This window comes from Aegilops tauschii, chromosome 6 (assembly GCF_002575655.3).
Source record: "Aegilops tauschii subsp. strangulata cultivar AL8/78 chromosome 6, Aet v6.0, whole genome shotgun sequence".
NCBI lineage: Eukaryota > Viridiplantae > Streptophyta > Magnoliopsida > Poales > Poaceae > Aegilops > Aegilops tauschii.
Genome location: NC_053040.3, coordinates 55,476,367 through 55,500,187, shown reverse-complemented (window position 1 = coordinate 55,500,187; position 23,821 = coordinate 55,476,367). Strand labels below are relative to the sequence as shown.

General features: G+C 48.6%; 1 protein-coding gene across 1 annotated transcript; it reads right to left on the bottom strand.

Moving 5' to 3' along the window:
* Window positions 1-19,366: 19,366 nt before the first annotated feature.
* Window positions 19,367-19,792, bottom strand: LOC120966821 (uncharacterized). Its single transcript, XM_040393373.1, has one exon. It carries the CDS (start codon window positions 19,790-19,792, stop codon window positions 19,367-19,369), a length of 426 nt encoding a protein of 141 aa, XP_040249307.1.
* Between the last annotated feature and the right edge of the window lie 4,029 nt (window positions 19,793-23,821).

Sequence of the window (23,821 nt, the reverse complement as noted above, 5' to 3'; positions counted from 1 at the left end):
AGAAATCAGCCAACCATACCAACAGAGATTGTTGGGTCTTTAAACAGGCCGGCAAGTTAAATGCCGAGAACAAGGAGAAGGGGTCACAAAGTGAGGACGATGACGAGGAGCCTCGGCCACCGAACACAGGGGGGCAGAAGAAGTTTCCCCCTCAGGTCAAAATGATGAACATGATATACGCTACCCACATCCCCAAGAGGGAACGCAAGCGCGCACTCAGGGACGTCTATGCGATGGAGCCAGTCGCCCCAAAATTCAACCCATGGTCTTCCTGTCCGATCACCTTTGATCGCAGAGACCATCCGACCAGTATCCGTCATGGCGGGTCAGCCGCACTGGTCCTCGACCCAATAATTGAGGGATTCCACCTGACGCGAGTCCTAATGGACGGCGGCAGCAGCCTCAACCTGCTCTATCAGGATACAGTGCGGAAAATGGGCAATAATCCATCACGGATCAAGCCCACCAAGACTACCTTTAAAGGGGTCATACCAGGTGCAGAGGCCCGCTGTACGGGCTCAATCACACTAGAGGTTGTCCTCGGATCTCCGGATAACTTCCGAAGCGAAGAGTTAATCTTCGGTATCGTCCCCTTTCGTAGCGGCTATCACGCACTACTTGGACGGACCGCATTTGCTCGATTCAACGCAGTGCCACACTATGCTTATCTCAAACTCAAGATGCCCGGACCACGCAGCGTCATAACAGCTAATGGAAACACGGAACGCTCCCTCCGCACTGAGGAGCACACCGTGGCCTTAGTAGCAGAACTACAGAGCGGCCTTTTCAAGCAGAACCTTAAATCGGCGGCTGAGCTCCCGGATACTGTTGCCACGTCTCCAACGTATCTATAACTTTTGATTGCTCCATGCTATTATATATTCTGTTTTGGATGTTTAATGGGCTTATTTATACACTTTTATATTATTTTTGGGACTAACCTATTAACCGGAGGCCCAGCCCAAATTGCTATTTTTTGCCTATTTTCAGTGTTTCGCAGAAAAAGAATATCAAACGGAGTCCAAACGGAATGAAACCTTCGGGAGCATTATTTTTGGAACAAACGTGATCCAGAGGACTTGGAGTGGACGTCAAGTAACCAACGAGGAGGCCACGAGGCAGGGGGGCGCGCCTACCCCCCTGGGCGCGCCCTCCACCCTCATGGGCCCCTCGTGGCTCCACCGACCTACTTCTTCCTCCTATATATACCTACGTACCCCCAAACCATCAAGGAGCACCAAGAAAACCTAATTCCACCGCCGCAACCTTCTGTACCCGTGAGATCCCATCTTGGGGCCTTTTCCGGCGCTCCGTCGGAGGGGGCATCGATCATGGAGGGCTTCTACATCAACACCATAGCCTCTCCGATGATGTGTGAGTAGTTTACCTCAGACCTTCGGGTCCATAGTTATTAGCTAGATGGCTTCTTCTCTCTCTTTGGATCTCAATACAAAGTTCTCCTCGATTCTCTTGGAGATCTATTCGATGTAATCTTCTTTTGCGGTGTGTTTGTCGAGATCCGATTAATTGTGGGTTTATGATCAAGATTAGCTATGAACTATATTTGAATCTTCTCTGAATTCTTTTATGTATGATTGGTTATCTTTGCAAGTCTCTTTGAATTATCAGTTTGGTTTGGCCTACTAGATTGATCTTTCTTGCAATGGGAGAAGTGCTTAGCTTTGGGTTCAATCATGCGGTGCTCGATCCCAGTGACAGTAGGGGAAACGACACGTATTGTATTGTTGCCATCGAGGATAAAAAGATGGGGTTTATATGATATTGCATGAGTTTATCCCTCTACATCATGTCATCTTGCTTAAAGCGTTACTCCATTCTTATGAACTTAATACTCTAGATGCATGCTGGATAGCGGTCGATGTGTGGAGTAATAGTAGTAGATGCAGGCAGGAGTTGGTCTACTTGTCACGGACGTGATGCCTATATACATGATCATACCTAGATATTCTCATAACTATGCTCAATTCTATCAATTGTTCGACAGTAATTTGTTTACCCACCGTAATACTTATGCTATCTTGAGAGAAGCCACTAGTGAAACCTATGGCCCCGGGTCTATTTTCCATCATATTAATCTTCCGTCAACAAGCTATTTCTATCTTTGTTTACTTTGCAATCTTTACTTTTAATCTTTATCATAAAAATACCAAAAATATTATCTTATCATCTCCATCAGATCTCACTTTTGCAAGTGGCCGTGAAGGGATTGACAACCCCTTTATCGCGTTGGTTGCAAGGTTCTTATTTGTTTGTGTAGGTACGAGGGACTTGAGCGTGGCCTCCTACTGGATTGATATCTTGGTTCTCAAAAACTAAGGGAAATACTTAAGCTACTTTGCTGCATCACCCTTTCCTCTTCAAGGGAAAACCAACGCATGCTCAAGAGGTAGCAACTGTAAAGAGAGTCCGGACCATTCTGCAGCAGGACAGCTCGGCTCGTCAAGAGCTCGACTAGCAATCCGGCCTCCGTCCCAGTCCCGGTCAAATGGCGGCATTCATACCGCGCGTACATAACTATGCACTCAAAATACCATGGGCATAGACAGAGGCATAACTAGCTTGTGATCCACAATACGGCTCGACCGCCCCCGGACACACATACTTTCACTGTTTCCTTTTTCTCCTTTTTAGGTTTCTCTTCCACAGGCCTTCCTTGATGGCCTGATCACAGTTCCTTTCGAAGGATACATACACCAAGACGGCAGTAAGCATGGACGTATAGGGGAATTTCTGGGTGGTATCTTTAACGATCACTCTACCTGTTTTCAGGACCCACACACAGCTCTCCCTTGGTTGTGGCATGTTAAATAGCCTTTTGCTTATTACACTATTTATATGAATGCGCCTTGACATATTAACCAAATTATAACAAAAACAGTTTGTGGCCCAAATTCTGCGGCCCTAGCTTACTACCCTTTCTTCTTTCCTGTTTTCCTTTTATGTTGATAACTTTATCAGATAGCACCCGTACATTTTGGTACGTTTCAATTTGCCAGGGGCTTCACAGCTCCCGCAATACGGCAACAAAGTCCGAACACTTTTTACAGTATAGTTCGGCACCCCGAATTTAGCACTATACGCATTGGCTCCGAATCATGTCTTTGGTCAATAGTTGGGTTGCCCGGCTCCTGTGCTTGCTACCTTACGTTCCGTTATATCGTCTAGGGTAGTAAAGGGAGAACTACTGCGATTGTGCCCTGGTTTACCCGGATGAGCACCTCAGTAGAGAAAGCCGAAAACTGACTGTCATGATGCGGCGAGAGCCGGTCTGCTCTTCGGAGGTCTCAAATAGAGATTTTTTTTCCCGCATTACGCGAGGGACCGGTACTTACCCGATCAGGTGTTTACAGCATCCTAGTTCGGATACTAGGGGCTGCGCCTATATTTTTATTGTCAAACTCCTATGGCTAAGTGAGGGTGCTAAAGCCGCATAGTCCGATTGCCTGGTTCGTTGTGCTAAACACCTCCTTCAAGGACCAAACAATTGGATCAAGAGTGTTTAGATTGCATCCCGAACACCCCCGTACTACCTACGTGGGGGCAGAAGCCGACGACTGGCCAACTCTAAGATTTCACACAACACGGCCGCATAGGAGGTGAAATTTTTTAAACAAACATTATATTACGTAACGACTTTGTTTCATCATACAAGGCAGAGACAACATGAATGTATTCATTCGAAAATAATGTCTTGCGCACATTGCGTCGCCACAATACGAGACCCCTCCAGGACATCTTCAAAATACCGCTCGGGCGTGCGGTGCTCCTTGCCCTCAGGCGGTCCCTCGGTCACAAGCTTGACGGCGTCCATCTTCGCCCACCACACTTTGACGCGGGCGAAGGCCATGCGCGTGCCCTCGATGCCGACCGACCGCTTGACGACGTCCAGCCGAGGGCAGACATTCACTAGCCGCTTCACGAGCCTGAAGTAGCTACTGGGTATAGCTTCGGCAGGCCACAGCCGGATTATTAAATCCTTCATGGCCAGTTCGGCAACCCTATGCAGCTCGACCAGCTGTTTTAGCTGATCGCTAAAGGGCACCGGATGTTCTGGCGCAAGGTATTGCGACCAGAACAGCTTCTCCCTTGATCTCCCTTCTTCGGCTCGGAAGAATTCCGCAGCGTTAGAAACACTGCGCGGCAGATCCACAAACGCCCGTGGAGAACTCGAAATCCGGGTTAGTAAGAGATACTTCTTCTCCACATACTTGCTTTGCATACTAAACGCCTTACATGCCGCGATCTTCTTGGCCTCCTGGATCTCCTGGAGGACGCCCTTGGCTTCAACCCGGGCCGCTTCTGCGTTTTGGCGAGCCTTGGCGAGTTCGGTCTTTTGAGTCGAAACATCGCGCTCCAAGATCTCGCATTTCTTCATGGCATCCTGGAGCTCTTGCTGGACCTCATCAACCCTGGCCTCGTGCTTCTCACGAGCGGCTTGTTCCTTGGCAGCTTTCTCCTTGGCCTCGGCCAGCGCCTTCTTAAGGACCTCGACCTCGGTCGTCGCCCCTACAAATATCATGACACTTCGGTCAGCACATATCATTTATTCTTTTCGAATATACAGCAAGCCACCACATACCTTGCTTGTCCTCCAGCTGCCTTTTCACAAGGCCGAGCTCTTCTTCGGCCGGCTCCAGACTCTGCTTAGTCCGGAGACCTCAGCAGCATGAGAGGTTGCGGCCAGCAACGACGCCTGCACATTCACACAAGACATATTTAGTTGGTTTCCTGCGAAAATTACTTGATCCTCTGTCCGGCTTTTCTTTCCAAACACCGGACAGTGTCTCAGGGGCTACTATCTATACCATGACTTTTTTCTTTTGTGTCGCTTACCTCAAAGCCTGTCAGCAGACTGGTGCAGGCTTCGGTCAGTCCGCTCTTGACGGACTGAACCCTCTCAACCACCGTACCCATAAGGACACGGTGTTCCTCCATAATGGAAGCGCCTCGTAGCGCTTCCAGCAGATTATCCGGTGCCTCTGGTTGGACAGAGGTCACTGGCGGGATAGGCACACCTCCTTCTCTCGAAGGAGGATGCTCGCCGGATTCCGGAGCCGTATAGGTCTCCAGAACCGTCTTCAGCTGGGGGCCGAATTGAACATGGCCCCCGTCGCCAGTCTCCATGGGGATCTGCTCCCCCATGTGTCCGGCGGCCGAGGTTTCGCCCTCTAGCGCTACCCTGATGGCCTCCTGAACCTCTCCCTAGCCAGGGAAGGTCCTTTGGGACAGCACCTCGTCGTCGCCCTTGGCCGTGGGAGAGTGAGCGGCCGGTGGTGACTCGCTGGCCATCGCCTTTGAATCCAGCGAACCTCCTGATGAGGATCGCAGGAAGCTGTCGTGGGCCGGACTGCAATAGCATAATCCAACATATTAAAACTATGAAGAAGATAGTCCGGATATATGGACGCATCAGGATTTTTAGTGCTTACGATGCGGCCAGGGGCTTGCTTCGAGGGGGTCGCGCTGGACTGCTGTCGACGTCCCACGCGGGGTTATCCGCGAGGGGGCCCTTCCCCTCTTGGGCGCCTCCGCCTCCAGATTTGTGGAGGCCGCCCTCTTCTTCCTTCCCCCATAAGGGGGAGAGCTGCTTTCTTCCTCCTCCTCCTCGTCATCTTCGGCGGTAGAGGAGTGACTCTTGTCTTCAGACGACACGTCCGAAGCTCCCTTGCGGCGGGGGCCACTCCTGACTGAAGGAAATATGCCCTAGAGGCAATAATAAAGTATTATTTATTTCCTTATATCATGATAAATGTTTATTATTCATGCTAGAATTGTATTAACCGGAAACATAATACATGTGTGAATACATAGACAAATAGTGTGTCACTAGTATGCCTCTACTTGACTAGCTCATTAATCAAAGATGGTTATGTTTCCTAGCCATAGACATGAGTTGTCATTTGATTAATGAGATCACCTCATTAGGAGAATGACGTGATTGACCTGACCCATTCCGTTAGCTTAGCACCCGATCGTTTAGTATGTTGCTATTGCTTTCTTCATGACTTATACATGTTCCTATGACTATGAGATTATGCAACTCCCGTTTACCGGAGGAACACTTTGTGTGCTACCAAACGTCACAACGTAAATGGGTGATTATAAAGGTGCTCTACAGGTGTCTCCAAAGGTACTTGTTGGGTTGGCGTATTTCGAGATTAGGATTTGTCACTCCGATTGTCGGAGAGGTATCTCTGGGCCCACTCGGTAATGCACATCACTATAAGCCTTGCAAGCATTGTGACTAATGAGTTAGTTGCGGGATGATGTATTACGGAACGAGTAAAGAGACTTGCCGGTAACGAGATTGAACTAGGTATCGAGATACCGACGATCGAATCTCGGGCAAGTAACATACCGATGACAAAGGGAACAACGTATGTTGTTATGCGGTTTGACCGATAAAGATCTTCGTAGAATATGTGGGAACCAATATGAGCATCCAGGTTCCGCTATTGGTTATTGACCGGAGAAGTGTCTCGGTCATGTCTACATAGTTCTCGAACCTGTAGGGTCCGCACGCTTAACGTTACGATGACAGTTATATTATGAGTTTGTATGTTTTGATGTACCGAAGGTTGTTTGGAGTCCCGGATGTGATCACGGACATGACGAGGAGTCTCGAAATGGTCGAGACATAAAGATTGATATATTGGACGACTATATTCGGACACTGGAAGTGTTCCGGAGAAGTTTCGGATTAAACCGGAGTGCCGGAGGGTAACCGGAACCCCCCCGGGGATGTATTGGGCCTTAGTGGGCCTTGAGGGGAGAGAGAGGGCAGCAGCCAGGAGGTGGCGTGCCCCCTCCCATGAGCAATCCTAGTTGGACTAGGAGAGGGGGGCGCAGCCCCTCTTTCCCTCTCCTTCTCCCTCTCTTTCCTTCCCCCCCTCTTTTCCTAGTTGGACTAGGAAAGGGGAGTCCTACTCCTACTAGGAAGAGGATTCCCCCCCTCTCCTTGGCGCGCCTAGGGCAGCCGGCCTCCCCCTTGCTCCTTTATATACGGGGGCAGGGGGCACCTCTAAACACACTTGATATACGATATTTTAGCCGTGTGCGGTGCCCCCCTCCACCATATTACACCTCAATAATACCGTTGCGGAGCTTAGGCGAAGCCCTGCGTCGGTGGAACATCATCATCGTCACCACGCCGTCGTGCTGACGAAACTCTCCCTCAACACTCGGCTGGATCGGAGTTCGAGGGACGTCATCGAGCTGAACGTGTGCAGAACTCGGAGGTGTCGTGCGTTCGGTACTTGATCGGTCGGATTGTGAAGACGTACGACTACATCAACCGCGTTGTGATAACGCTTCCGCTGTCGGTCTACGAGGGTATGTGGACAACACTCTCCCCTCTCGTTGCTATGCATCACCATGATCTTGCGTGTGCGTAGGAAATTTTTTGAAATTACTACGTTCCCCAACAGTGGCATCCGAGCCTAGTTTTATGCGTTGATGCTATGCACGAGTAGAACACAAGTGAGTTGTGGGCGATATAAGTCATACTGCTTACCAGCATGTCATACTTTGGTTCAGCGGTATTGTGAGATGAAGCGGCCCGGACCGACATTACGCGTACGCTTACGCGAGACTGGTTTCACCGTTGCGAGCACTCGTTGCTTAAAGGTGACTGGCGGGTGTCTGTCTCTCTCACTTTAGTTGAACCGAGTGTGGCTAGGCCCGGTCCTTGCGACGGTTAAAACAGCACCAACTTGACAAACTATCGTTGTGGTTTTGATGCGTAGGTAAGAACGGTTCTTGCTAAGCCCGTAGCAGCCACGTAAAACTTGCAACAACAAAGTAGAGGACGTCTAACTTGTTTTTGCAGGGCATGTTGTGATGTGATATGGTCAAGACATGATGTGATATAATTTGATGTATGAGATGATCATGTTTTGTAACTGAGTTATCGGCAACTGGCAGGAGCCATATGGTTGTCGCTTTATTGTATGAAATGCAATCGCCATGTAATTGTTTTACTTTATCACTAAGCGGTAGCGATAGTCGTAGAAGCAATAGTTGGCGAGACGACAAATGATGTTGCGATGGAGATCAAAGTGTCAAGCCGGTGACGATGGTGATCATGACGGTGCTTCGGAGATGGAGATCACGAGCACGGTGCTTCGGAGATGGAGATCACAAGCACAAGATGATGATGGCCATATCATATCACTTATATTGATTGCATGTGATGTTAATCCTTTATGCATCTTATCTTGCTTTGATTGACGGTAGCATTATAAGATGATCTCTCACTAAAATTTCAACATAAAGTGTTCTCCCTGAGTATGCACCGTTGCGAAAGTTCTTCGTGCTGAGACACCACGTGATGATCGGGTGTGATAGGCTCTACGTTCAAATACAACGGGTGCAAAATAGCTGCACACGCGGAATACTCAGGTTAAACTTGACGAGCCTAGCATATGCAGATATGGCCTCGGAACACAGAGACCGAAAGGTCGAGCGTGAATCATATAGTAGATATGATCAACATAGTGATGTTCACCAGTGAAACTACTCCATCTCACGTGATGATCGGACATGGTTTAGTTGATTTGGATCACGTAATCACTTAGATGATGAGAGGGATGTCTATCTAAGTGGGAGTTCTTAAGTAATATGATTAATTGAACTTGAATTTATCATGAACTTAGTACCTGATAGTATCTTGCTTGTCTATGTTAATTGTAGATAAATGGCCCGTGCTGTTGTTCCGTTGAATTTTAATGCGTTCCTTGAGAAAGCAAAGTTGAAAGATGATGGTAGCAATTACACGGACTGGGTCCGTAACTTGAGGATTATCCTCATTGCTGCACAGAAGAATTACGTCCTGGAAGCACCGCTAGGTGCCAGGCCTCCTGCAAGAGCAACGCCAGAAGTTATGACCGTCTGGCAGAGCAAAGCTGATGACTACTCGATAGTTCAGTGTGCCATGCTTTACGGCTTAGAACCGGGTCTTCAACGACGTTTTGAACGTCATGGAGCATATGAGATGTTCCAGGAGTTGAAGTTAATATTTCAAGCAAATGCCCGGATTGAGAGATATGAAGTCTCCAATAAGTTCTATAGCTGCAAGATGGAAGAGAATAGTTCTGTCAGTGAGCATATACTCAAAATGTCTGGGTATAATAATCACTTGATTCAACTGGGAGTTAATCTTCCGGATGATAGCGTCATTGACAGAATTCTTCAATCACTGCCACCAAGCTACAAGAGCTTCGTGATGAACTATAACATGCAAGGGATGAATAAGTCAATTCCCGAGCTCTTTGCAATGCTAAAGGCAGCGGAGGTAGAAATCAAAAAGGAGCATCAAGTGTTGATGGTCAGTAAAACCACTAGTTTCAAGAAAAAGGGCAAAGGGAAGAAGAAGGGGAACTTCAAGAAGAACAGCAAGCAAGTTGCTGATCAGAATAAGAAACCCAAGTCTGGACCTAAGCCTGAAACTGAGTGCTTCTACTGCAAGCAAACTGGTCACTGGAAGCGGAACTTCCCAAAGTATTTGGCGGATAAGAAGGATGGCAAGATTAACAAAGGTATATGTGATATACATGTTATTGATGTGTATCTTACTAATGCTCGGAGTAGCACCTGGGTATTTGATACTGGTTCTGTTGCTAATATTTGCAACTCGAAACAGGGGCTACGGATTAAGTGAAGATTAGCTAAGGACGAGGTGACGATGCGCGTGGGAAATGGTTCCAAAGTCGATGTGATCGCGGTCGGCACGCTACCTCTACATCTACCTTCGGGATTAGTATTAGACCTAAATAATTGTTATTTGGTGCCAGCGTTGAGCATGAACATTATATCTGGATCTTGTTTAATGCGAGACGGTTATTCATTTAAATCGGAGAATAATGGTTGTTCTATTTATATGAATAATATCTTTTATGGTCATGCACCCTTGAAGAGTGGTCTATTTTTGATGAATCTCGATAGTAGTGACACACATATTCATAATGTCGAAGCCAAAAGATGCAGAGTTGATAATGACAGTGCAACTTATTTGTGGCACTGCCGTTTAGGTCATATCCGTGTAAAGCGCATGAAGAAACTCCATGCTGATGGACTTTTGGAATCACTTGATTATGAATCACTTGGTACTTGCGAACCGTGCCTCATGGGCAAGATGACAAAAACACCGTTCTCCGGAACTATGGAGAGAGCAACAGATTTGTTGGAAATCATACATACAGATGTATGTGGTCCGATGAATATTGAGGCTCGTGGCGGATATCATTATTTTCTCACCTTCACAGATGATTTGAGCAGATATGGGTATATCTACTTAATGAAACATAAGTCTGAAACATTTGAAAAGTTCAAAGAATTTCAGAGTGAAGTTGAAAATCATCGTAACAAGAAAATAAAATTCCTACGATCTGATCGTGGAGGAGAATATTTGAGTTACGAGTTTGGCCTACATTTGAAACAATGCGGAATAGTTTCGCAACTCACGCCACCCGGAACACCACAGTGTAATGGTGTGTCCGAACGTCGTAATCGTACTTTATTAGATATGGTGCGATCTATGATGTCTCTTACTGATTTACCGCTATCGTTTGGGGTTATGCTTTAGAGACGGCTGCATTCACTCTAAATAGGGCACCATCGAAATCCGTTGAAACGACACCTTATGAACTATGGTTTGGCAAGAAACCAAAGTTGTCGTATCTTAAAGTTTGGGGTTGCGATGCTTATGTGAAGAAACTTCAACCTGATAAGCTCGAACCTAAATCGGAGAAATGTGTCTTCATAGGATACCCAAAGGAGACTGTTGGGTACACCTTCTATCACAGATCCGAAGGCAAGATATTCGTTGCTAAGAATGGATCCTTTCTAGAGAAGGAGTTTCTCTCGAAAGAAGTGAGTGGGAGGAAAGTAGAACTTGATGAGGTAACTGTACCTGCTCCCTTATTGGAAAGTAGATCATCACAGAAATCAGTTTCTGCGACACCTACACCAATTAGTGAGGAAGTTAATGATAATGATCATGAAACTTCAGATCAAGTTATTACTGAACCTCGTAGGTCAACTAGATCAAGATCCGCACCAGAGTGGTACGGTAATCCTGTTCTGGAGGTTATGTTACTAGACCATGATGAACCTACGAACTATGAAGAAGCGATGGTGAGCCCAGATTCTGCAAAATGGCTTGAAGCCATGAAATCCGAGATGGGATCCATGTATGAGAACAAAGTATGGACTTTGGTTGACTTGCCCGATGGTCGGCAAGCCATTGAAAATAAATGGATCTTCAAGAAGAAGACTGACGCTGATGGTAATGTTACTGTCTATAAAGCTCGACTTGTTGCGAAAGGTTTTCGACAAGTTCAAGGAATTGACTACGATGAGACCTTCTCACCCGTAGCGATGCTTAAGTCTGTCCGAATCATGTTAGCAATTGCCGCATTTTATGATTATGAAATTTGGCAAATGGATGTCAAAACTGCATTCCTGAATGGATTTTTGGAAGAAGAGTTGTATATGATGCAACCGGAAGGTTTTGTCGATCCAAAGGGAACTAACAAAGTGTGCAAGCTCCAGCGATCCATTTATGGACTGGTGCAAGCCTCTCGGAGTTGGAATAAACGCTTTGATAGTGTGATCAAGGCATTTGGTTTTATACAGACTTTTGGAGAAGCCTGTATTTACAAGAAAGTGAGTGGGAGCTCAGTAGCATTTCTGATATTATATGTGGATGACATATTACTGATTGGAAATGATATAGAATTTCTGGATAGTATAAAGGGATACTTGAATAAGAGTTTTTCAATGAAAGACCTCGGTGAAGCTGCATATATATTAGGCATTAAGATCTATAGAGATAGATCAAGACGCTTAATAGGACTTTCACAAAGCACATACCTTGACAAAGTTTTGAAGAAGTTCAAAATGGATCAAGCAAAGAAAGGGTTCTTGCCTGTACTACAAGGTGTGAGATTGAGTAAGACTCAATGCCCGACCACTGCAGAAGATAGAGAGAAGATGAAAGATGTTCCCTATGCTTCAGCCATAGGCTCTATCATGTATGCAATGCTGTGTACCAGACCTGATGTGTGCCTTGCTATAAGTTTAGCAGGGAGGTACCAAAGTAATCCAGGAGTGGATCACTGGACAGCGGTCAAGAACATCCTGAAATACCTGAAAAGGACTAAGGATATGTTTCTCGTTTATGGAGGTGACAAAGAGCTCATCGTAAGTGGTTACGTTGATGCAAGCTTTGACACTGATCCGGACGATTCTAAATCGCAAACCGGATACGTATTTACATTGAACGGTGGAGCTGTCAGTTGGTGCAGTTCTAAGCAAAGTGTCGTGGCGGGATCTACGTGTGAAGCGGAATACATAGCTGCTTCAGAAGTAGCAAATGAAGGAGTCTGGATGAAGGAGTTCATATCCGATCTAGGTGTCATACCTAGTGCATCGGGACCAATGAAAATCTTTTGTGACAATACTGGTGCAATTGCCTTAGCAAAGGAATCCAGATTTCACAAGAGAACCAAGCACATCAAAAGACGCTTCAATTCCATCCGGGATTTAGTCCAGGTGGGAGACATAGAAATTTGCAAGATACATACGGATCTGAATGTTGCAGACCCGTTGACTAAGCCTCTTCCACGAGCAAAACATGATCAGCACCAAGACTCCATGGGTGTAAGAATCATTACTATGTAATCTAGATTATTGACTCTAGTGCAAGTGGGAGACTGAAGGAAATATGCCCTAGAGGCAATAATAAAGTATTATTTATTTCCTTATATCATGATAAATGTTTATTATTCATGCTAGAATTGTATTAACCGGAAACATAATACATGTGTGAATACATAGACAAACAGTGTGTCACTAGTATGCCTCTACTTGACTAGCTCGTTAATCAAAGATGGTTATGTTTCCTAGCCATAGACATGAGTTGTCATTTGATTAACGAGATCACCTCATTAGGAGAATGACGTGATTGACCTGACCCATTCCGTTAGCTTAGCACCCGATCGTTTAGTATGTTGCTATTGCTTTCTTCATGACTTATACATGTTCCTATGACTATGAGATTATGCAACTCCCGTTTACCGGAGGAACACTTTGTGTGCTACCAAACGTCACAACTTAGATGGGTGATTATAAAGGTGCTCTACAGGTGTCTCCAAAGGTACTTGTTGGGTTGGCGTACTTCGAGATTAGGATTTGTCACTCTGATTGTCGGAGAGGTATCTCTGGACCCACTCGGTAATGCACATCACTATAAGCCTTGCAAGCATTGTGACTAATGAGTTAGTTGCGGGATGATGTATTACGGAACAAGTAAAGAGACTTGCCGGTAACAAGATTGAACTAGGTATCGAGATACCGACGATCGAATCTCGGGCAAGTAACATACCGATGACAAAGGGAACAACGTATGTTGTTATGCGGTTTGACCGATAAAGATCTTCGTAGAATATGTGGGAACCAATATGAGCATCCAGGTTCCGCTATTGGTTATTGACCGGAGAGGTGTCTCGGTCATGTCTACATAGTTCTCGAACCCGTAGGGTCCGCACGCTTAACGTTACGATGACAGTTATATTATGAGTTTGTATGTTTTGATGTACCGAAGGTTGTTCGGAGTCCCGGATGTGATCACGGACATGACGAGGAGTCTCGAAATGGTCGAGACATAAATATTGATATATTGGACGACTATATTCGGACACCGGAAGTGTTCCGGAGAAGTTTCGGATTAAACCGGAGTGCCGGAGGGTTACCGGAACCCCCGGGGGAAGTATTGGGCCTTAGTGGGCCTTGAGGGGAGAGAGAGGGCAGCAGCCAGGAGGTGGCGCGCCCCCTCCTATGAGGAATCCTAGTTGGACTAGGAGAGGGGGGCGCAGCCCCTCTTTCCCTCTCCCTCTCCCTCTCTTTCCTTCCCCCCCCCCCCTCTTTTCCTAGTTGGACTAGGAAAGGGGAGTCCTACTCCTATTAGGAGGAGGACTCCCCCCCTCTCCTTGGCGCGCCTAGGGCAGCCGGCCTCCCCCTTGCTCCTTTATATACGGGGGCAGGGGGGCACCTCTTAACACACTTGATATACGATATTTTAGCCGTGTGTGGTGCCCCCCTCCACCATATTACACCTCGATAATACCGTTGCGGAGCTTAGGCGAAGCCCTGCGTCGGTGGAACATCATCATCGTCACCACGCCGTCGTGCTGACGAAACTCTCCCTCAACACTCGGCTGGATCGGAGTTCGAGGGACGTCATCGAGCTGAACGTGTGCAGAACTCGGAGGTGCCGTGCGTTCGGTACTTGATCGGTCGGATCGTGAAGACGTACGACTACATCAACCGCGTTGTGATAACGCTTCCGCTGTCGGTCTACGAGGGTACGTGGATAACACTCTCCCCTCTCGTTGCTATGCATCACCATGATCTTGCATGTGCGTAGGAAAATTTTTGAAATTACTACGTTCCCCAACACTGACCCCCTTGGCCTTCTTCTTGGCCTTCTTCTCCGGCGCCTTGGAGGGCACCGGAACCAGCATCTTCGCCAGGAGCGGGATGACTGGTTCCTCGGGCAGCGGAGCCGGGCACCGAATCCGCTCCGCTTTCTCTGTCCATACCTGAAAAAATAAAAAGTGAAGTTTTAGACATCTTCCTTCAACAAGCAAGTAGAGGATGCACCTCGATGTGAAGGACTTACCGCAATAGCAGGATGGGCTAGATCGTTCCCGCGGTCCGAGTCTATGGTCGGCGGTGTCTCGTTGCCTTTAAAGAGCAACTTCCAGACATCTTCGAAAGTGGTTCCGAAGAGCCCTCCAAGGTCTGGTGCTTCTCTGGATCGAATTCTCATAAAGGGCATGTTCGGCTTTGGTATGGAAGGATCCGGCGAACTAGCATCACCTGGACCACGTTGACGAGCTTGATGTTTTTATCCACCATGCTTTGGATGCGCGTTTGCAGCGCTATCAGTTCGTCTGACGAAGACCAATTTGGGCCCTTCTCAATCCAGGAGGTGAGCCGCATTGGAGCTCCGGATTTGAACTCGGGAGCCGCGGCCCAGGTGGCGTCGCGGGGTTCTGTGATATAGAACCACAGTTTCTGCCACTCCTTGATGGTCTCCACAAACGTGCCTTTGGTCCATGTGACATTGGGCATCTTGCTCACCATGGCACCTCCGCACTCCGCGTGTTGGCCATCCACCACCTTCGGCTTCACGTTGAAGATCTTGAGCCATAGTCCGAAGTGGGGAGCAATGCGGAGGAAGGCCTCACACACGACAATAAATGCCGAGATGTTGAGGAAGGCGTTTGGGGCTAGATCATGGAAATCTAGCCCGTAATAGAACATAAGTCCGCGGACGAAAGGGTGGAGAGGAAACCCTAACCCGCGAACGAAATGGGGGATGAACACCACCCTCTCATTGGGCTTCGGGGTGGGGACGACTTGCCCCTTGGCCGGAAGCCGGTGAGCGATCTCTTTCGCCAGATACCCGGCCTCCCAAAGCTCGATGATGTCCTTCTCCTTGACGGAGGAGGCCATCCACTTGCCTTGCGCTCTAGATCCGGACATGGTTGAGTGCTTTCTTAAGGCGGAAAAGATGAGGACTTGGGCGCTGGAGCTCGAGAATGGAAGGGCAGAGAAAGAGAGAAGGCGTGGGTGAAGAAGAGGGAATCCTTATCTCTTTATAGAGGCAGTGAATATCAAGCGCCTCCCCACTCGCCTTAAAACTCGCCTGTACCCAAGGGCTGTGCAAACGGCACGGTTGGATTACCCACGCCCGTATTGATGAGAATCCCGCAATAAGGGGACACGATCTCTGCTTTGACGAGATGTGCCAATGAAAACCGCATCTCGAAACGTGGAACGGCAGATAAAAACGGTTCGAAATAATGACCGGGCAGATGTGATGTCACCTTAAAAAAAGTTGTCAGCGGATTGGATTCATGAAATATTATACTCTCTGCGGTTGTGTGTGGTACTTGTGTTGCAGATCCGGACACATTCGTTGCGTCCGAAGACTATCTTGGAGTATTCGCAAAGGGGAACCCGCCTTGCAATGTCGAAGACAATCTGCGCGCCGGACAGCTCGTCATTGAAGCCTGGTTCAGGGGTTACTGAGGGAGTCCTGGACTAAGGGGTCATCGGGTGTCCGGCCTGTTGGACATGGGCCGGACTAGTGGGCTGTGAAGATACAAGACCGAAGACTCTCTCCCGTATCCGGATGGGACTCTCCTTGGCGTGGAAGGCAAGCTTGGCGTCCAAATATGAAGATTCTTTTCTCTGTAACCGACTTTGTACAACCCTAGTCCCCTCCGGTGTCTATATAAACCGGAGGGCTTAGTCCGGAGGATAATCATAATCATAGTCATACAGGCTAGACTTCTAGGGTTTTAGCCATTACGATCTCGTGGTAGATCAACTCTTGTAATAGTCATATTCATCAAGATCAATCAAGCAGGAAGTAGGGTATTACCTCCATAGAGAGGGCCTGAACCTGGGTAAACGTTGTGTCCCCTGTCTCCTGTTACCATCGACCTAGACGCACAGTTCGGGACCCCCTACCCGAGATCCGCCGGTTTTGACACCGACAGAGTTTTCTAAATCAAGTCGATGTTTTCATTTTTTTTGTCCTACTCATTTCGTAAAAAAATGTACATACTTTGTTTTTTAATGTACATACATAGACTAACCTGAAATAAACTAAACCAAATCGGTACTTTTCTTTCCATGTCCTACTCATTCCCTTCCTTTATTTTGCCTGTTGTTTTTTCACTTGTACCTAGCCCGAATTTGTAAGATCTTGCAATGAAATGAAAACTAATTTTATTTTGGTTATGCAAATTAAACTTAGTACTCTTGCCTTTATATACTTCGCCTGTTGTTTTTTCACCCGTGCCTATTCCGAATTCGTAAGATCTTGCAATAATATGAAAACTAATCTTTTTTTTATTCAGTTTTGCTAAAGCACATCTAGATGTGCCATAAGTATTGCACATCTAAGTTCTATGTCACTCATCTTACATTGAGATTCGTGTGGATATTTCCTTTTTCATTTTTCTTTACCACTTTATTCTTGATTCACTCACTTAGATGTGCAATAACTAGAGCACATCTAGATGTGCCCTAGACACCCTTTTTTGTTATGCAAATTGAGACTTATTACTCTTGCCTTTATTTTACCACATTACAAGGAAGTTAAATATTCAGCTGGCTGTCATGCCTAATCCATTAGTTTGTAACATTTGATAGTACTAAATCTTCTTGCGAGTACTACCAAGGATGGGACATTGACATAGATTGTGAGATTGGATTGGGGAGGTGGTGATAGTGGGTGAAGGTATATATGAGACACGATTGATGTTTAACAGCTAGAATATGCATGCGTCCATTGCAATGCACGGGCAGTTAGCTAATATTTTGAAGGGCTAAGCGGCACACGATTTGAAACACAATACTTCCATGTTAAAGTTAGGAAAAACTTTGGTATTTAGTAGATGTTGTGCGTGAGGTGGTAGTGTGTGTACACGTGTTTATATTGTACTCTTTGTTCCCAAGAAATAATGAAGAAGGTACTAGGTTTTTTTAAACACATATCATGATTGATTTGATGCCAAAAATTGGTAATGCCGATGTTCGGTTTTGTGTCAAATATTGGCCACTAATTGGTTGGTTATCAAGTTGTCTCTTCGATTTCACATAAAGTTGTCAATATTTGGCAAGTCTTAGTATTGCCAATATGTATCAATGGCAAATCAACCATACTCACAACACTCACATACGTGCACGCACACACAACTTACGTGTATGAGCACCTCTAAGAGACTGAGCCGACAGATTTTAAAATTGACGAAACCATAGATGCCTTGTAGTTGGCAAACATGCTATACAACTGAAAGAGTAGGGCCGAAAAGATTGGAATAAATCTAGAAAATATGCGAACACTCGTGTCAAGTCTAAGACTCGAACCCTAATGGGCATTTTCCACCACAAGAAACCTAGTCATCTGAGCTACGCTCATTTTGCGACACCGGGCTTTCTAGATGGACACATGAAACGCGAGCATAGTAGCATGGTGTTGGTGTTGGATTATAGCTTTTACTTTCGGATGGTAAGTTTCAATTTGTTTTAGGTTTGTTTTTTTATTTTTGGATGGCAATTTTAGTTGTAAAAAACGTCAGGGCCAGAGTGCTTCGTGCCACACGTTTGGCACTTATCATTTGGGTTAGCCAATTATGAACTTATCTTTTGAACCAAGTAGTCCAACCGAAGAATCATTTTGTTTCTTGCATCAATATCTTTGAAACTAGATTTCGAAAGGCTTTGGTGAACGCACACATGTGTACTCTTACTTCCCAAGTTATTTACTCCCGCATGTAAACTGTGAACAATCGGTTTTAGACGGCCAAATACTGATGTTCCATACAAGTTTATATTATAATTGAGGCCCCGTTTTGATTAGCGTTTCCGCTCGTTTTCTGGCCTGTATCGACCTCCTTTGGCTGTTTTCGTTCCAGGCTAATATTGAGTGTTGACCTGTAACTTACATATGTAAAATAAAAGAATTAGAATGAAGACGTTAGAAGCGTCAGGTTTTAACTTAATAAAACCCACAACAGGCAGCGTACGCGAAACCAGAGTTTTACAACGCAACAAACACCCTCAAAAGATCGAGCGAATGGAGGGGAATAGTCTAGGATTACAGGCCACAGCCGGCTGAATCAGAGCACACAGGCTCGCGAAGTTGTTGCCAAAAGATGCCTCGCGACCCTAGGGAGGCGGCGCAGGAGCTCTTGCCAAAACATAGACTTGTCGGAGACGGGCAAGGGCGAGCTGCAGAAGATCAGCGTCTTGGTTCCTTCCCAGCGGCACCCACTGCTGCAAAAAGATGACACATTTGAATATCACTTCAGCGGGATGAGACGGGAAGGAACCCTAAATTGTTAGCTTGTTCCTAACATGCCACAGAGCCCATAAAAAAGCCCCAACGCAGCACCACATGACACGCCTAGCACTCCTGCTAACCGACGAAAGAAGAGCACTCAGCTCAGAACTACCGGGGATCCCAATCCCGACCAGCAGCCTCGCGGACCGTACTCCACGCAAAACGGGCCAGGTGGCAGTTGAAGAAGACATGGTTGGCGGTCTCTGGCGCCCCGCAAACCACACAGGGCCCGTTGGCCGGCTCGTTGCACTTGGCTATGTTGACGGACGTGGGGAGTCTATCACGACACAGCTGCCACAAAAACACCTTAATCTTGAGGGGCATCCGAGCCTTCCACAACCCGGACGCCACATGTTGATAAGGTCCCTGAGCAAATGCTCGGTAGAGGGAATTAACCAAGAATTTTTCGGAGGCGTTGAGGTGCTAGGACACGATATCTGGACCCTGGGATATTGTTACCTCCCCAACAAGAGTCAACAAGTTTCCCAAACTTGTTGTCTCCGAACCGGTGAGCTCAAGACGGAACAGCAACCCTGGTGGGGACACGCCCATAGCTTGAGCCACAAAGAAATTGGGTTCAAGAGCTATGTTGTAGAGGTCTCTGAATCTGGACCAGAGGGGTTGGTCACCAATCCAAAGGTCCAACCAGAAACGCGTCGAGCGCCCGCCCTTGACCGAAAACTTCGCCCCCATGGCAAAGATAGGTCTGAGCGCTTGAATAGAGTTCCAGAAAAGAAAGCCGCTCCCCGTGGACGCGAAGAAGTTGTCGGACGGGAAGTATTTGGCCCTGAGAAAATCAAGCCAGAGCCCTGTCTCCCCTTGAGACAGTCTCCAGATCCACTTGCACATTTGCGCCACGTTCATCAGTTTGGAATTCATAACTCCAAGACCCCCTGGGACTTGGGGCGGCATACGGCTGTCCATTTGACCAAATGATACTTGCGTTTAGTGCCGGCTCCCTCCCAAAAGAACCGGGACGACGCGTGTCTAGCTTGGTATGCACACCGTCAGCCAAAAGAAAGAGGCACATAGTGAACATGGGCAATGAAGAGAGGCTGGAGTTGGTAAGGATGAGTCGTGCTCCCGACGACATAAATTTACCTCTCCATGGGCTAACCTGGCCCGCTACCGTGGTGCAAAGGGGGGCCTAGTCCTGGATGGTAGGAGCTCTAGCCCCAATCGGTAGCCCAAGGTATTGGAATGGGAGAGAGCCCATTTTGCAATTGAGCAGATCTACCACTTCCTGAACCTCGGCGGTCTCCATCCCCATGGAAACCACTTCGCATTTTTGGAAGTTGATTTTTAGGCTGGACATGAGCTCGAAGCTCAACAAGATAGCTTTGACCGTATCTATGCTATGTCTGTCCGGCTCAAACAGCAGCAGTGTATCATCTGCATACTGTAGGTGGGAAACCCCTCCAAGGAACAAGTGGTTAACCACCCCCCTTAGATGGCCTGCCGCTCGAGCTCTGTCTAACATTGCTGCGAGGGCATCTGCCACGAAGTTAAACAAGAGCGGGGAAGCTGGGTCGCCCTGACGCAGTCCCTGCTTGTTGCGGAAGAAGTGCTCGACTTCTCTGTTGACCACAATTACCGTTTGGCCCCCCGAGACCAATTGCATCATGCGGTGGACCCACATCGACGAGAATCCTCTTCCCAAGAGGACCTGTCTAAGGAAGTCCCAGTTAACACGGTCGTACGCTTTTTCAAAGTCAAGTTTCAAAAGAATCGCTGGCAGCTGCCGCGTGCGTTTGAGTTCATGAACTATCTCAAGGAGAGCAAGGGGCCCCTCCAGAATGTTACGACCACGAATGAACGTTGATTGGTGTCTACTAATGATATGGTGAGAAACTGGGGTTAATCGCGTGGAACATGCTTTGGAGCAAATTTTAAACGGGACGTTTATCAGCGCAATGGGTCTAAATTGCCTAATGTTATACGCTCCCTGAACTTTCAGGATTAGTGAGAGAATCCCAAAGTTCAGGCGAGAGATATCAACTTCCCCACGCATGAAACCGTCGCAAATCGCGAAAATCGGACCCTTAAGTAAGGGCCAGAAGCGTTTGAACATAGCCACCGGCCATCCATCGGGACCCGGGGCCGTATCCGTCTTCATGTCGAGGATGGCTGAGTCGATTTCCTGAGGGGTGAATGCCAGGCTCAGCTCTTCATTTTCGGTGTCAGACACCTTACACGAAGGATCCCACAGATCCCTGCGAATGCGCGCTAAGGGAGGCTCGCATGCGCCCATCAGTTGAATGTAGAAATCATACACGTGGCGTGTGATGTCCACTTGACGCAACAGGAGCCCCTGCTCCGATTGCAACCGAAGGATGGCACATTTGCGGCGACGGCCGTTCGCGTAGGCGTGGAAATATTTAGTGTTCGCATCCCCTTTCGGGGTCCACTTGAGCCCCCCTCTCCTACGCCAGTACTCTTCCTCGCTCCGAAGGAGAGCCTCCACCTGGCCCTCCAGGTTGTAGCGATGCGCACACTCCTGCGCGAAAAACGAACGTGAGTCGGCCTGCGCATCAATAACAATGAGCTCCTGGACTAAACGTGCCCTCTGCAGTTTGTCGTCCCGCCCTTGGTTGGCCCCCAGCCTTTAAGGGATGCGCGGAGGCCCGCCCCCATCGCGACCCAGAACTCCATGGGCCCCCGCTGGGGGCCCAGCCTTTGAAGGCAAGCATCCCACTTCTGCCTAAACACCTGGTCAAAATCCGGAATTTCAAACCAGGCCATTTCAAAGAAGAAACATGGGCTACGCCTCAGCCTGTCCTCCCCTGTAGACAGGACCAGAGGGATGTGGTCGGACCCAATACGGGTCTCGGCCACAAACGAGCACATGGGGAACAAGACCTCCCAGTCAGACGTAACGAAAACCCGGTCCAGAACAGATCGGACTGACGACATCTGTTTGTTCGTCCACGTGAACCGAGCACCGGATCTGGGCATTTCCCTAAGAGCCATAGCCGCGATAGCGTTATTAAACAAGGAGACCCTTGTCCAGTTAATATTCGCATTGTTCTTATACGCTTCCGAGCGGATCAAGTTAAAATCACCCCCCACCACCAGAGGTAGGTTGAGGGAGACCGTGTTTCCCACTATAGCCTGGATCTCATCCAGGGACTCAAGGGATCGCGAATGGTCGACCGGGCTGTAAACCACGATCACCACCCACTCGCGAAGCAACGCCCAATGCCGGACGTGAGCAGAGATAAAGAAAGTGTCTGCCCCCAGGACAACACCTCAAAGCATTTGATATTAAGACCCAGCAACATGCCGCCTGAATGGCCCCGGGCTGGGACCCACTTCCACGCGAATCATTTGAGGGGATCTATAGCCAGCAGTTCGTGGTGATGGAACTCGGCCTTAATGGTTTCCTGGATGCCTACCGCGTCAATGCCCTCATTGCGCATATATTCTTTGAGCTGGGTCCGCCTCCCAGCGTGGCCGAAGCCACGGATATTCTGAAAGAGGAACTGCATTTAGATTTTACGGTTGCGGAGACGGATCCCTCGAGAGGTCACCGCTTTAGCCACGCGCCTCGTCTTCGCCTGTTGACGATGAGGGGAGTTGGTAGCAGCCCCTGCTACCACCACTCCTTGATCGGGTTGTACAGCCACGGTCGAGGATGCCCCCACATCCCCTACCGGAGCGGCTGCACGCGCAGCCGCAGCTTGAGCTAAAGCTACGTGCGCAAGCTCTTTCGAACAAATGAGGGCAATCAACTCTCGAGCCTCACCCGCATTAGCAAGATCTACCCCGCTATCCCCCAAAATCTCGCACAAGTGGTCATCCTAAAAGGATTCAAGGATCGTAAAGCGAGGGGGGATTACCTTCAATCTCCATGTTGTTCTCAGCTTGCAGGAGTTGAGCGCGCTGGAGCGAGGGGAGGTTGCCCTTGGCACCCTTGGGATGGCCACGTGCGCGCGTCAGGGTCGAAGCAGCGGCCACCGCCTTGGAACGCCTGGCCTTGGAGATTGTAGGCACCACGGCCTCCGCCAGCAGATCAGCAACTGGGCCAACAGGAGCAGCCACCAGCCCGCCCCCTGCCGTCGTTGTCGGGGAGGCCAGCGCCATGACCACCTGCTTAGGCGTGGCCGAAGCGCCGAGGCTCTCCATAGCCGGGGATCAACGCCACGGCCGCATTGCGACCCGACGGCTTCTTCGCCTGCCGCACCGAGCCGCTCTTGCTCAAGCCACCAGAGGGAGGGGATGACCACATGTCAGAACCCAATCCCGAGCCCCCAGCAGCCGCTCACGGGGAGAGCACGCCCATGAGCAAGGACGAGAGATGGCCCGAGTCGCACGAGGCCGTCGCGCCCTTGTCCGCCTCCACATCCAGGAGCATGTTGGAGCCATACTGATCCAGGGTCAGGGAGACGCCAGACGGAGCAAGCGCCGCGGCCGCCGCCGTGCCCCCGCCTTGGGAGAGCCCGCCGCCTTGTCCAGAATCTTGTCGTGGAGGCCCAGCTTGTCCCACGCCGTCGTGTCGATGGAGTCATCACCCATGCTCTCATCCTGGTCCTGGGTCGCTTCCTTGTCGCCAGGGCCCTTGCCGTTGGGGTGGGGGGGAGGGGCCGCGCCATGGCCCGGAGGAGCGAGCTCGGGCTCAAGCTTGATGCCGTACCCCTCCCCGCTGAACCACAGCTCGACACGGTCGCGCAGCTTGGCGTGAGAGCGGTAAGCAAACTGCAACCGCACAGAGCCCGCCCGAGACAGAGAGAGCTCGTCGGCCTCGATTGGGCGGCCAATCATGGTGGTGGCCGCCATGAGCCGACCCACCCGCCGCTGCTTGGGAGGCACGCCCCCCAGCTTCACCCAAACTTCCGGCATGAACATGGCCTTGGGCTCCTCCTCGCGCGACCCCCGAAT

Bases quoted from the DNA above. Each gene is read 5' to 3' on its own strand.
- LOC120966821 (XM_040393373.1), bottom strand. From the start codon at position 19,792: ATGTGCAAGTGGATCTGGAGACTGTCTCAAGGGGAGACAGGGCTCTGG.